An 11,982-nucleotide genomic window follows, 5' to 3' on the forward strand; every position below is an offset into this window, starting at 1 on the left:
CCCCTAATATAGCGACGTTTATTAAAACCGGATCAGCTTCTTGAGAAAGCCCTTTTTGGGCAGCGTGTCTGGCGGAGGGTCCTGCTTGGTCTGTGCAGGCGGCGCCTTCCGCGCCGGCACGCTGACGGGCACTTTGGCCGCAGGCTCCTCTTTCTTCTGCACGCTCATGCGACGGTTGTACTGGTCCACAATGCTGTTGGACTTGGTCTTGCCCAGCGCATGCGGCGCAGCCATGCCTGTTGCCGGGTCGATCGACGCCAGCGACAATTTGTTGCTGTTGGAACCCCCCACAGGGCCCCCCACAGGGCCCGAGGCCGCATGCGACATCGAGCCGTACGGCGACTGCCCGCTGCTGTTCGAAAGCACCTTGACCGCAGACTGCGCGTCGTCGTCACCGAGCATGGACTTCACTCTGGTGGCACCCTCGGACGAATTCTCGTGGTCGTCGATGTACGGCAGGTCGTTGAGCTTCTCGAACAGGAGCGAGTGCGACGTTTCGTTGGTCTTGAACTTGCGGAAGCTGTTCATGGAGCTGACCGACGCAGACGACGACGACGTGGTCGACTCCACGGCACACGACTCCAGGGAGAACTTCTTGCTCTGCGGCTCGCGCATGTCCGGCTCGTCTGCCTCGTCAATCGTGATGAACGGCGTGTTGCTGTTTTCTGCAAACGGCTGCTTGAACTGGATGCCGTTGGTGCGGTCGATGAGCTGCGGGCGCTGCACCTCGTAGCCCTCGTTTACGTACACTATCGGGATAATAGACTTGAGGCCGACGATCGACCCGAATCGACGTTTTCTATGCGGTGACCCGACCAGGATTGCGGTCGGGTTGTATAAGTTGAGGATGTCTCTGAGGTAGTTGACGCTGCGGCAGAACTCAAAGTTGATCTGCACCTTGAGATCCGCGTCGTGCTTGTAGAACTTGTCGAGGATGATCTCCATCAATTCCGGCAGGTACTCGTCCTTATACTTTTCGTCGTTGATGGAGCAGCAAATAATCACGTTATCGCCGTCCCTGGCCTTGGAGTCTAGGTAGTAGTCTATCGCGCCCAGCGACGACGCCTTCGACGAGATCAGCACGAGGTAAAAGCGGTTGTTGCTGATTTTCTGCGACCAGTCGGGGTGCTGGAAGCTGAAACACAGCGAGCTCGTGCGGACGGTGGGGCGTGTGGGGTAGTCTGTGGCGAGCTTGTGGAAGGTCTTGCGCGCGAGCTTGGACTGGCTGAACGGGTCCACCACGAGCGGGTAGTCTGTTTCGAACTTGAAGTCGTCGATGTTGACCCGTTTCGTGGCAAACTGCGAGTCCAGCTGCAGGATTTCCTCGTCCGACATCTCGACCAGGCTCTTCTTGCGGTAGCGGTCGCCGCCCGCGGTGAGCACCTGATCCCTGTTTTTGAGAATCGGCTTGGGCTTGGATACCGACTCTGGAGGCTCGTTGGGTACTGACTGGTCGTTGATGATGTCAACATCGAGATTATTGAAAGAGACCCTTCTGCGATAGTAGCTCAGGGCAGTAGACATAGGGCAGTGTAAATAAATCAGGGTACAAATGTGTCTTTATATTGGCCATGACTTAATTTCGCCACATGAGCTGATTGGCTGCAAGAATGGAAATCAGTCTTGGCATGTTCAAAAAAGGGTGCCCTCCAAGCGGGGGTGGAGTCTAGACGCCCCGTCAAAAAATTGATGTGATACAGCCATGCACAGCGCAACTCATGCAGGCTGAGCCATGGAAAAATTCTGGCACTGTTTCTGGTTTTATGAGCCGCAGCCCAATCTCAGGGTGCAATTGAACTACTCGGGTCTATTATTTATATTTCTCCCTTGGCGACCTTGTCGCCGCTGCGTCCCACCAGCTGCAGCTTGCCGTCCTTGTTGATGTTCACAATCACCTCCACGGAGCTGCCCTCGCCAACACCTCTCAGAGCCATCTGCGCCAGCAGCGTGCCCGGAGCGTAATACACGCTCCTCACAATCTCCGGCTCCTCCTCCTCGCTGTCCTCGTCGTCAGAGAACTTCTCGGCCTCGACGACGGTCTCCTTGACCCTGCGCTCTCCCTCGTAGAGCTCGATAAAGACGTCGTCCGCTCCGGCCTTCAAGGTCACGCTCTTTCTGATCGGGTACGCGGTCTCTCTCGAGATGATAGTCAGGAACTCGCCGTCGCCGGTCTTGATGCCGATCTGCTTGCTTATGTGCTGCGTGTTCGTCACCACGGGCTGCGTCGACTCCTCGATCTCCTCGACGTCGAACGACGCGACGATCGACGCCTGCAGCGCAGCGCCTCGGCTGATCAGCTCGTTCGGGTTGCACAGCTTGCTGTCGGTCGACGGAGCGCTGACCACGGTGGATTCCGGGAACACGGCCGCAATGTTGGCGGCAACCTTCGGGATGTTCGAAGAACCGCCCACAAGCAGCACTTCGTCGATGTCAAGAGTCTCCAGGCCCGCTTTGGCAACCACAGACTCAACAAAGGCAGACATTCTCGTGAACACCGAGCGACCTGCAACCTCGAACCGCAGCCTGTTGATCGTGGAGTGGAAGTCGTAGCCCTCGGCAAGCGAGTCGATCGAGATCGTCGAGGTCTGGACGTTGGAAAGCGTCTTCTTGGTGATGATACACGCACTCTTCAGCTTGGCCAACGACCTGGCGTTGGTCGTTGGGTCCACCTTGTACTTTTTCTGGAACTCCTTGGCAAAGTACTCCACCAAGCAGTCGTCCAGCTTGTCACCACCGAGCTCGTAGTCGTGAGCAGTGGCGAGGATGGTGAGAATACCGCCTCTCACGGCAACAACAGCAGCGTCCGAGCGCACGCCACCAAAGTCAGCAACCACAAACAACTTGTCCTTGTCCAGAGCGTCCTTGGCAACCAGATGGGCCAGCAGAGCAGCAGAAGGCTCGTTGATTAGCTGCAGAACCTTGATGTCTGCGTCGCTGGAGATCTTTTTCAAAGCGGCCTTCTGTTCCTCTGAGAAGTTCGTTGGCACCGCAATGACAGCGCCCTCGATCTTCTCTCCGATGTAGTCCTCGGCAGCAGCCTTGATCTGTTTCAGGTGTCTTGTGGCGATCTCGTCCACGGTGACCTGTTTGCCATTGATGGAGTAGCCAGTCTTCCCGTCCAGGTTGATCGGATGTGCAGACTTTTGGGAGTAGGTAGGGTCGATCTTGTCAAAGGGGAGACCAATGTAGTCCCTGAAGTTGACCACGGTCGAGGCAGGGTTTCTCACCAGCTGGGCCTCGGCCTGCGCACCGTGGTACTCGTCTTCTCCCACGTACGAAAGCGCAGAGGCGATGAAACGGTCACCGTCAGGGTTAGCAATGACATCGACCTTGCCGTCGTCGGTGGCTATAGCGATCGACGACGTGGAGTTACCAAAAGCGATACCAATAGAAGCCATCGGGGTGAAGAAAAGAAATAGAGATTCGATTTTTTCTGAAAATTTTATTGAGCAGCACACGTCTATTCCGTGCGCAGAGCTAAGTAGCTTTAGAAAAGCAATGAGAAAGGAAAACGGATCACGCGAACATGAAGCAGTGAACGGCATATGCGAAACCAACCACGCTCACCACGACAGACAAGCTTCCGTCCGGCGCCGCACCGGCAGCGTTGTGGAACGTCGCGTTTCGAGCCGTTGAAGAGGCGGCCACCGTGCTAGTCTGCAGGGTGGTGTTTGTGAATGCGGAGACTCTGGCCGTCGTGTACAGCCTGCTGGCCTCGGCGGCAGTTGTGGCAGCCAATGCCGGCACGCTGAAGTGGTCCGTGGAGACAATTCCCGTTGGCTCTGCGAAATCACGCCGTTGCAGCTGCATGGCCCCCAGAGTGGGCAGCGGAATCGACGGACAGTCGACACCCAGGCGGCCGAGAATTGAACAGAAACGCGACGTGAACTCGTTGAACAGCGTCACGGTCGACGTCAACGTGACCGAGCCGGAACCGGTAATGGACGTTGTGACGGTGGTAGTCTGCGTAGTGGTGGCCGTCTGTGTGGTCGTGGACAGCTGTGTCGTAGGCACCGTCTTGGTCTTCTCCTTGGTTGTGGTTTTGCACTCGATTTCTGTCTCTGTCGTTGTCTCCGTGTCTGTGTCATACATGGTGATTGTCTTTTTCGCAACCGTCTTGGTCGTATGCTCGATGTCCAGCTCTCTTTCTGTCTTGGTCTCGATATCGAAACACGTTTTGGTGACTGTGTCGTACTCGGTGTCGGTGACGTACTCGTACTCTGTCTTCGTGAGCAGGTCCCACTTGTGCTTCGTCAGAAACTGGTACATCGTGGTTGGGAGATGCGTAATCTTGTACACCGTAGTAGTGTCTGTTGCTGTTTCCGTGTCGTACTCTGTCTCTGTTTCTGTCTCGGTGCGCACCTTTTTTTTAATCTGCGTCGTCGTCACCTCCACGGTCTCGGGAGGAGGACTTTCGTCGTCGCAGTCGTCGCCGTCAAGATGGCCCGTGTGCTTTGCAATCTTGTCGCGAATTTTGTCAAAGATGCCATGGTCAGAAACTCCGAGGTTGCCTGCCTTGGCCGGGGCGGTTTTCACGGGCTCTGGGAGACGACCGGTCAGTGGAGTAGCAGGCTGGGCTTGCTTGCCGCTGTTCTTTCCCTGCTTCTTTGGTTTTGGAGGACTCGTTGGTCTCAGCTTTTGGTCCGTTTGAGTGGTCTTCATATTTGGCTTCGAGACGCTCGTCACCTTTCTGGCCTCGTCGACCACTCTGCCGTCGGGCAGTTTTAAGTTCTCGGCCTTGGCTTTTTCGACGCGTCGGTTGATGTACCTCTCCAGGGCCCGGGTTTTGGCTTCATCCTCCGAGCTCTTCTGTTCAGCGTTGTTCGTTGACTTTCTGTCCTCACTGATCTTGAACTCGAACGGGTTGCCGCGTTTGGTCAACCGTGCAGACGAACTGACCTCAGTGGCCTCGAAAAACACCTTCAAGTCTCTCCGTGTCCCCTTGCTCAGCATCCGCACAATATGGTCGATAACCCTTCCGCCGACGGCGACTTCGGCAGAACCTGAATGTCCCACCCTGCAGTACTCGTCCTTCAACAGTCTCGCAACAAAGTAGTACATCGGATCGGTGTGTTTCAAGTCTCCAGAGCATTTATCAAAGACGGCCCTGTGCAACTGACAACGGTCTTCGCCATTGAGGTCCAATGCTGATCCACCAAGATCGCTAGAAACTTGGGAAGCACACTCAGAAAATTGATGACCAAAATGCTCCTCGTTATAAATTGTAGCAGCAGAATGGCTATTGTTGGACTCCTGGCAGCTGGCAATTTGGAGGCCGAGGCCCAACATAAGCAACGGAATATGTTTCATCGTGGTGGTTTACAAGAAATGCAGTGGATCTTTTTGAAAAGCCAAATCTGGGTTATATATCTTTACCGCTCAAATTTAGCCCGACATGTTTGCCATCTCTTTTTGTTTTGCCTCCCGCAACAGTTTGCGCTTTTTCTTTGCCTCAAACTCGTGCCATTCGCCCTCGATCTTGGTCAAAAATAGTAGTTTCTGTTCTAGTGGCTCCTCCACAAAATACGGATGTCTTAGAGCTTCTGACGCGCTGATTCTGTTTTTCGGGTTTTTCGACAACAGTTTGGTGGCGAGGTCAAAACACTGCGGGCTCAAAAGAGACCCGAACTTGGATCGGAACAGCGACGGCTTGTGGCTGTTCGGTCTCAGCATCTCGAACCAGGGCAACTTATCGCAGTCGGGCCATTCCTCGGTGGTTATCGTTCCCATGATATCGTACACTTTCCAGAGCTGGTCAACCTCGTCTGTTCCTTGGAATATAGCGTGTCGTGTGAATAGCTCAATCAGCAAACACCCGATGCCCCAAATGTCCACCTCCCGTCCATAATCGGTAGACCCCAGTAATATCTCAGGCGGACGATACCACAAGGTGATGACTCTATTGGTGTAGTTTGGCGACTCCACATTGTTGTTGATGTTCTTCATACGTCGCGCAAGCCCAAAGTCTGTAATCTTGAGCACTCCTTTCTCATCCAGCAAGATGTTGGAGCCCTTTATATCTCTGTGAATGACTTTTTTGGTGTGCAAGTAGTTGATACCGCGCAAAAGCTGTTTGAAAATATTCTTCTTCTCGCCGTCGCTGATCACAATCTCTGCCTGCTGAAGAATGCCCGCCAGGTCGTGGTTCATGTACGTGAAAACCATGTAGACGGCGTTTTTTTCCACCATCATTTCGCTCAGCCCAACGATGTTGGGATGGTCGAAAGACTGCAGGAGGCCGATCTCCCGGCTCGCAGTGATTGGAAATCCCTCGCGCTCGGATTCTAGTCGCAAACGCTTGAGCGCGACCAGCTGCCCGGTAATTTTGTTTTTCGCCTTGTACACTTTTCCGTATGTTCCTTCTCCAACTTGGTTGATTCGCTCGAAAACAGGGCCCTTGATGTCCACGTGACGCATGAAGAGCATTTCTGGCTGCCAAGCATCTTCTTCCTCGTCCTCCATTACATTCTTGTTGCTGACTTTGGCTCGCTTAAAGGACGGTTGAACAGTGCCTCTGGGTGCAGAGGTCGCACGGGGACCCGTCGGAAGTCGTGGCTCGTCGTAGTAATATCGCTGATCTTGGCCATAGTAGTCACTGTGGTAGTAATAGCGGTCGTCGTAGTACTCTTGGTTGTAATGGCGCTTGTCATAGCGCTGGAATCTAGGCGGTCCTGACATGTTTTCGAGAAGATAGAAAATTAAAAAAAATTACTTCACTACGAGCGAGGAGCGAGCCGGCCGGAGACTTTACGAAGCCCGCAATCAAGAGCTGACTAACGTTACGACGCTGTTTCTCTCACAGCTCGGCGGTGAGCAAACTGCATCTAAATTTCCACGCGTCTGGCGAATCCCATATCAGCTGCTCTTGTTGGCTGTGGTGGTATTTTTTCTCATTTTTTTGACTAGTTCTCCTGACCCCTATCGTTGTTTCCATTCGTCTCATGGCTTTCGTAAGTAAAATACCATCAGTGCCACTAACCCCAGATATCTAAAGCGATACACGTCTCCGTGGACCTGGCGCTGCTGGCCGGCTTCCTCGCCGGTGTCAAGAAAAATACTGGAATCGAGCCCAACGTGAAGCTCCTGAATCAGCCAGAGCTCGAGAAATACGCGTACAAGTACCTGGAGCTCGGTGACTACCTGTACAACCAGAGCACCGAATTCATGTCCAGCTCCTACTTCTTCAGAAGAAAGTGATTCGCGGTAGATTGATCTATCTAGTTCAGGTAATAGTATTAAGTTATAGCCCTTCGCCCTTCGCCCCTCACGACGGATTGAACGGCATCACGTACCTCTCGCTGTTGGCCTGGCTCTTTCGAGACATGTACGACCAGCCGTATCCGTAGTCGTCATCTAGCTCCTCTTCCTCTTCCTCGGCACGTGACTCCGCCACCCCGTGAGAGTACTCTGTCACTTCAGTGACGTACTTGTCCTGGTAATGCAGAGGGTGGTGTCGCGAGACGGGTTTGCTTGACACGGTCGGCGCCGTGGGCTGCGTCAGCGATCTCATGGATTCCCAAAAATCCTGATCCTCTTCGACGTCCTCGTCTTCGTCGTCGGTGTGAGGAGGGGTGCTCTTTGCACACCGCATTTGCGTGCTGCTTCCGTTCGACTCAGTGGTGTTGTCCCTTGGCGAGTGGGACGTGAGCTTTGGGACCTCCGTCAACGGCGGAAGATAGTTGAAGTGCGAATATCTGTTCAGAGACGTGGTTGGATCCAAAGCAGATGTCTGGGGACTGTAGTGGTGATGAATGTGCTGGTGGATGGTGATGTTGACGCCGTTGAACTTGGCCAGATCGATGATTTGGTGCACTTGTTCCTGCGACTGTATAGTCCCGTGGAAGTCTCTGATTGGCTCGTTGGTCTTTGGATCCAGCATGTCAAATCGCCATTCCGTGCTCGATCTGCCGGGGGATAGCCCGTTTGCTGGCCCGGCAAGCGGCTGGCGCTGGAAACTCACTTGCGGCAGCTTGTGAGGAAGATGATGAAGCTCTGGATTTGGCACCTTATTCGTTATTTGAACAGTGTCGTCCCCTGTAGCCTCTATAGCTCCCACGGCTACCATGATCGGCCTCGAGGCCTGTTTGCGCGCAACGTCGGTCATGATCTTTCTCCAGCGGTTCCTACACGTCAGACTCGGACGTCCCTGAATCGCAGTGGCCACAGTTCTCCATCTGGTTCCATGGACCTGGACGCTTTTGATCAGCTGCAAGTCCTCTTCCAGGCTCCATGGCTTTGTTCTGTCGGTGTTCTCTGGGTTCAAGACTTCGATGTATCGCTTGGAGCATTGGTCCTCTGTTCTTCCTTCGACTCGCTCTGACACTTTGGCCCAAACAGGCCCCACCTCCTGATATGCCTTCAACAGTTGCTGGTCCTCCTCTGGAGTCCACTTTCCCCGTCGCAGTCGAGGGTCTAGTGCGTTCACCCATCTCTTGCGACAGCGCATCGCACTGAATTCTGGGAAAATCTCGGCTATGGCCGCCCAATCTATGCGATCGGGCTCTATGCGCTGTTTATCGTACTTTTCCAGGTTTTCCTGTTTGAGAAACTGTTCAATGACCGCTGTTTTGAGAGCCTTGTCCTTTTCGTCGGTCCATAAGGATCGAGTCTGTTTTCGGAAAACCTTATACCCCAACGACTCTGTCACGGCCAGATGGTCGATCATATTGGTGGTGGCCTTTCTGGTCATCCGGCTGGTTATATTTTGTATTTTTTTCCTAATATTTTTTTAGTCACTCGCAGGCGTTGAACCGAATTAGTATCCATTTATTTTTTTATGGACACATTATCACTAGAGGAAATTAAATCCATCGTCCAATGCCAGTTCCAATTGATTGTTCAGCGCAATGATAGGCTCCGATCACGCTCTCTTCTAAGTGAAGACAAGCACCTCAACTCACGTGCTACAGATTTGGTGATCATCGACTGGATAGAGATCTCAACTAACTATCTGAACGGTCTCAAAGCACTGGCAGACTTCGAGGACCCTAGTATGGTGATCCAACTATATATCTACAACTACTTCATACTCAAATACATACTGGACCGCGCCGACGTCAGAAATCAAGAGGATCAGGGATTCATAGGGACCCTGAACAACGTATCACAACAACTATTGAACAAGAGTAAATACAGGGAGCTATTGGATCTTGCAGTGGAGGAAGCGTCGCGAATTATTGAGTCAGACATAAATCAGGATCTGTATCCAGTGGCAGACCAACTCAGTTTTGATTGCGACGAGCTATCAACACGTTTATTTGATCTCCAGGAGAAGATACTTCTGATAGATGTTCGAACGTTTGACAAGTTCCTGAAATCGCACATAGAACATGACGACATTATCAACATCCAGCCGGAAAGCGTGCAAGCAGTACATGACTTTGAGGACCTTGTTTTCTGTCTTCAGGTAGGAAACATAGACTTCTCGGAGAAACTTGCGTCCTTCAACCAGTACACTTTTGTCGTCGTGTTTGGCGAGTCACAAGGCGCAAATCACGTGTTCAAGCTAGTGGAAAGCGCTATCGAGAAACGGAAAAGATGGGGAAATATTAAGGTGGAACCAAGGACTCTGGAAGGAGGCTTTGAGCGTTGGCTTCAGCTTTTTGGTGACGACAGCGCAAAAACATTTACAGGAACCATTTCCACGCCATCCAAGCCTGCCACATCTTTCCGCAGCTCCACTCCGTCTCTTCCCCCCGGTCTCTCTCTTCCTTTGGTGAGACTTCACAACTACGGAAGCACGTGTTACATCAACTCTATGGTCCAGTGCCTATTCAATCTGTCCTACTTCCGCAATTTCATGATGGACCCATCGAGGTTCCAGCCGATTCTGCGGTCTAACGATAATTCGCTCGTCCTCGCATTCTACGCATTGTTTAACGAGTTTTTCTATGCCAACGGCCATGCGGTTGTTCGTCCCAACAACTTCGTGAGGCTATGCTCATATTTGAGGCCAGATCTCAAAATCCCCCATGAACAGCAAGACACCTCTCAATTCTTGTACTTCATTCTCAACAGACTGCATGACGAGCTGCGCATAGATGATTCGCCCGCTAACCGCCAAAGCTTCAAGACTAATAACCCTGAAACAGACCCATTTACAGACTATGGTAGCAGCAAGGAGTATCTGTCTTGGAACTCACAGCTGCTGAAGTCGGAGGGAGTTTCTCCAATCAACAAGTTATTCCAAATCCAACAAGAAACTAAGCTCAAGTGTGGACGTTGTGGCTATGTTTCGCTGAATTACGATAACTTGTCGATGATGAACCTGAATCTGAATGGAAACGAATACTACTTGAACGATCTCATCTTACGAAATCTCGAGCCAGAAGAACTCTCTGAACGGCTCGGGAACGCGTGGAACTGCCCAAAATGCGAGAAATTAAGTGCTGAGTTGAAACAGCTCGAGGAGATGGTCTCTTCTCAGGAATCAAAAAAACGAGGGTTTTTCAAATTCAAGAAAGAGGAGCACGCTACAATGGACGACTACCAGACAGGCCGCTACGCTGAGCTAAAAGCGCTCCTGAGCCAGCCGAACGTGTCGTACAGATCGTCCAACTTCATCAAATTACCCCAGATTTTGACCATTTACCTCGCCAAATTTGATCCATACCAGAACAAACTGAACATTAAATTGCGATTCCCCAAGAGATTGAATTTCAAGATCAAACGACACGATAAAGAGATTGCATACAGTTACAAGCTGAGTGGCTGGATAGACCATTTGGGCGACTCCATAGGGTCTGGCCACTACACCAACGTCATTCACCGCAGCGGTCAATGGGTTTTGTGTGATGACGACAGGCTGAGCGTTTGTCGGTATGAGGAGGAAATTGGAGACCAGAACGCTTATATACTATTTTACACCCTAGTGAAGTAAAGTAACGCTTTTTTCAGGTGCAAAAAAAAAAAAAAAAAATAAAAAAATAAAAAAATCCAGTTACAATGATTATCAGCATCAGCGTGCCGTCAAAGTCAAAAGCTAGCGACACCAAGGCTGGTTCGTCGGTGGTCACCCCGGGAGAGCTGATCACGGACGACCCGACGTGGATGCGTGGACACGGGACGTACTTTTTGAACGACAAAACGTACTCTTCAGTTGCAGGAACCGTCCTCAAGGTGAACAAGCTGCTGAGCGTGGTGCCCTTTAAAGGCAGATACTCTCCAGAGACTGGAGATCACCTGGTGGGCAGAATCATCGATGTCGGACAGAAAAGATGGAAAGTGGATATCGGAGGTGAACATGACGCGGTGCTTATGCTGGGATCTGTCAACCTTCCCGGGGGCATCTTGAGAAGGAAATCCGAGAGCGACGAATTACAGATGCGCAATTTTCTGAAGGAAGGCGACCTGCTAAACGCCGAAGTGCAATCGCTGTTTTCGGACGGCAGCGCGTCTCTACATACGCGCTCGCTGAAGTACGGAAAGCTCCGAAACGGCGTGTTTGTTGCGGTGCCGTCAAAACTGATTGTGAGAGCAAAAAACCATTCGCACGACTTACCCGGGAATGTGAGCATCATTTTGGGTGTGAACGGCTACTGCTGGATCTACAAAACTCCGCTTTCTTCTGCTGCAGATCACTCTGCTTCCACCGCAAAGACTAATGCAGAGCTGTCTTCTGCGGCTTCCGGCCATTATCAGCCCGGGCAGGGTAGTGTATCAATCACGCGATTGGAACAGGAGTCCTCGTGGGACATATACAGCGACAAGAACGACGCGCTCTCGGCCAGCATCAAGGACACCATATCGAGATACAAGAACTGTTTGCTGAGCCTGAGTCAGTGCAACATCGGGATCAATGAGGTCCGGCTCGTGAGGGCCTACGAAATTAGTCTAGGCTACGGCGACACTAACTTACTGTTTCGGGAAGAGGTTCGGCAATCGATAGGCGAGGACGTGATTGCGCAAGAAAAAATGCGAGGGGCAGGGTAAACGGGAAATTTTTGGAGAGATGTATTCCGCAATTTTCTCATATTTCTCGAA

General features: G+C 52.0%; 7 protein-coding genes across 7 annotated transcripts; 2 read left to right on the forward strand and 5 right to left on the reverse strand.

Annotated features, from left to right (window-relative positions):
* Positions 1-21: 21 nt before the first annotated feature.
* On the reverse strand, positions 22-1,524 carry KL911_001214 (uncharacterized protein; the record flags this gene model as incomplete). Its single annotated transcript, XM_043196148.1, has 1 exon — positions 22-1,524. The coding sequence occupies one exon, from the start codon at positions 1,522-1,524 to the stop codon at positions 22-24; it is 1,503 nt and encodes a 500-aa protein (XP_043055787.1).
* Positions 1,525-1,814: 290 nt separating this feature from the next.
* On the reverse strand, positions 1,815-3,398 carry KL911_001215 (uncharacterized protein; the record flags this gene model as incomplete). Its single annotated transcript, XM_043196149.1, has 1 exon — positions 1,815-3,398. The coding sequence occupies one exon, from the start codon at positions 3,396-3,398 to the stop codon at positions 1,815-1,817; it is 1,584 nt and encodes a 527-aa protein (XP_043055788.1).
* Positions 3,399-3,516: 118 nt separating this feature from the next.
* Positions 3,517-5,310, reverse strand: KL911_001216 (uncharacterized protein; the record flags this gene model as incomplete). Its single annotated transcript, XM_043196150.1, has 1 exon — positions 3,517-5,310. One exon carries the CDS (start codon positions 5,308-5,310, stop codon positions 3,517-3,519), a length of 1,794 nt encoding a protein of 597 aa, XP_043055789.1.
* Positions 5,311-5,385: 75 nt separating this feature from the next.
* Positions 5,386-6,678, reverse strand: KL911_001217 (uncharacterized protein; the record flags this gene model as incomplete). Its single annotated transcript, XM_043196151.1, has 1 exon — positions 5,386-6,678. The coding sequence occupies one exon, from the start codon at positions 6,676-6,678 to the stop codon at positions 5,386-5,388; it is 1,293 nt and encodes a 430-aa protein (XP_043055790.1).
* Positions 6,679-7,264: 586 nt separating this feature from the next.
* KL911_001218 (uncharacterized protein) lies at positions 7,265-8,689 on the reverse strand (the record flags this gene model as incomplete). Its single annotated transcript, XM_043196152.1, has 1 exon — positions 7,265-8,689. The coding sequence occupies one exon, from the start codon at positions 8,687-8,689 to the stop codon at positions 7,265-7,267; it is 1,425 nt and encodes a 474-aa protein (XP_043055791.1).
* An 87-nt stretch (positions 8,690-8,776) lies between these two features.
* On the forward strand, positions 8,777-10,879 carry KL911_001219 (uncharacterized protein; the record flags this gene model as incomplete). The annotated part of the gene is made up of 1 exon (XM_043196153.1): positions 8,777-10,879. The coding sequence occupies one exon, from the start codon at positions 8,777-8,779 to the stop codon at positions 10,877-10,879; it is 2,103 nt and encodes a 700-aa protein (XP_043055792.1).
* Positions 10,880-10,944: 65 nt separating this feature from the next.
* On the forward strand, positions 10,945-11,931 carry KL911_001220 (uncharacterized protein; the record flags this gene model as incomplete). The annotated part of the gene is made up of 1 exon (XM_043196155.1): positions 10,945-11,931. One exon carries the CDS (start codon positions 10,945-10,947, stop codon positions 11,929-11,931), a length of 987 nt encoding a protein of 328 aa, XP_043055793.1.
* Between the last annotated feature and the right edge of the window lie 51 nt (positions 11,932-11,982).

Source organism: Ogataea haglerorum (assembly GCF_019207285.1).
Source record: "Ogataea haglerorum isolate 81-453-3 chromosome Unknown 81-453-3_NODE_3_length_672639_cov_96.912891, whole genome shotgun sequence".
NCBI classification, from domain to species: domain Eukaryota; kingdom Fungi; phylum Ascomycota; class Pichiomycetes; order Pichiales; family Pichiaceae; genus Ogataea; species Ogataea haglerorum.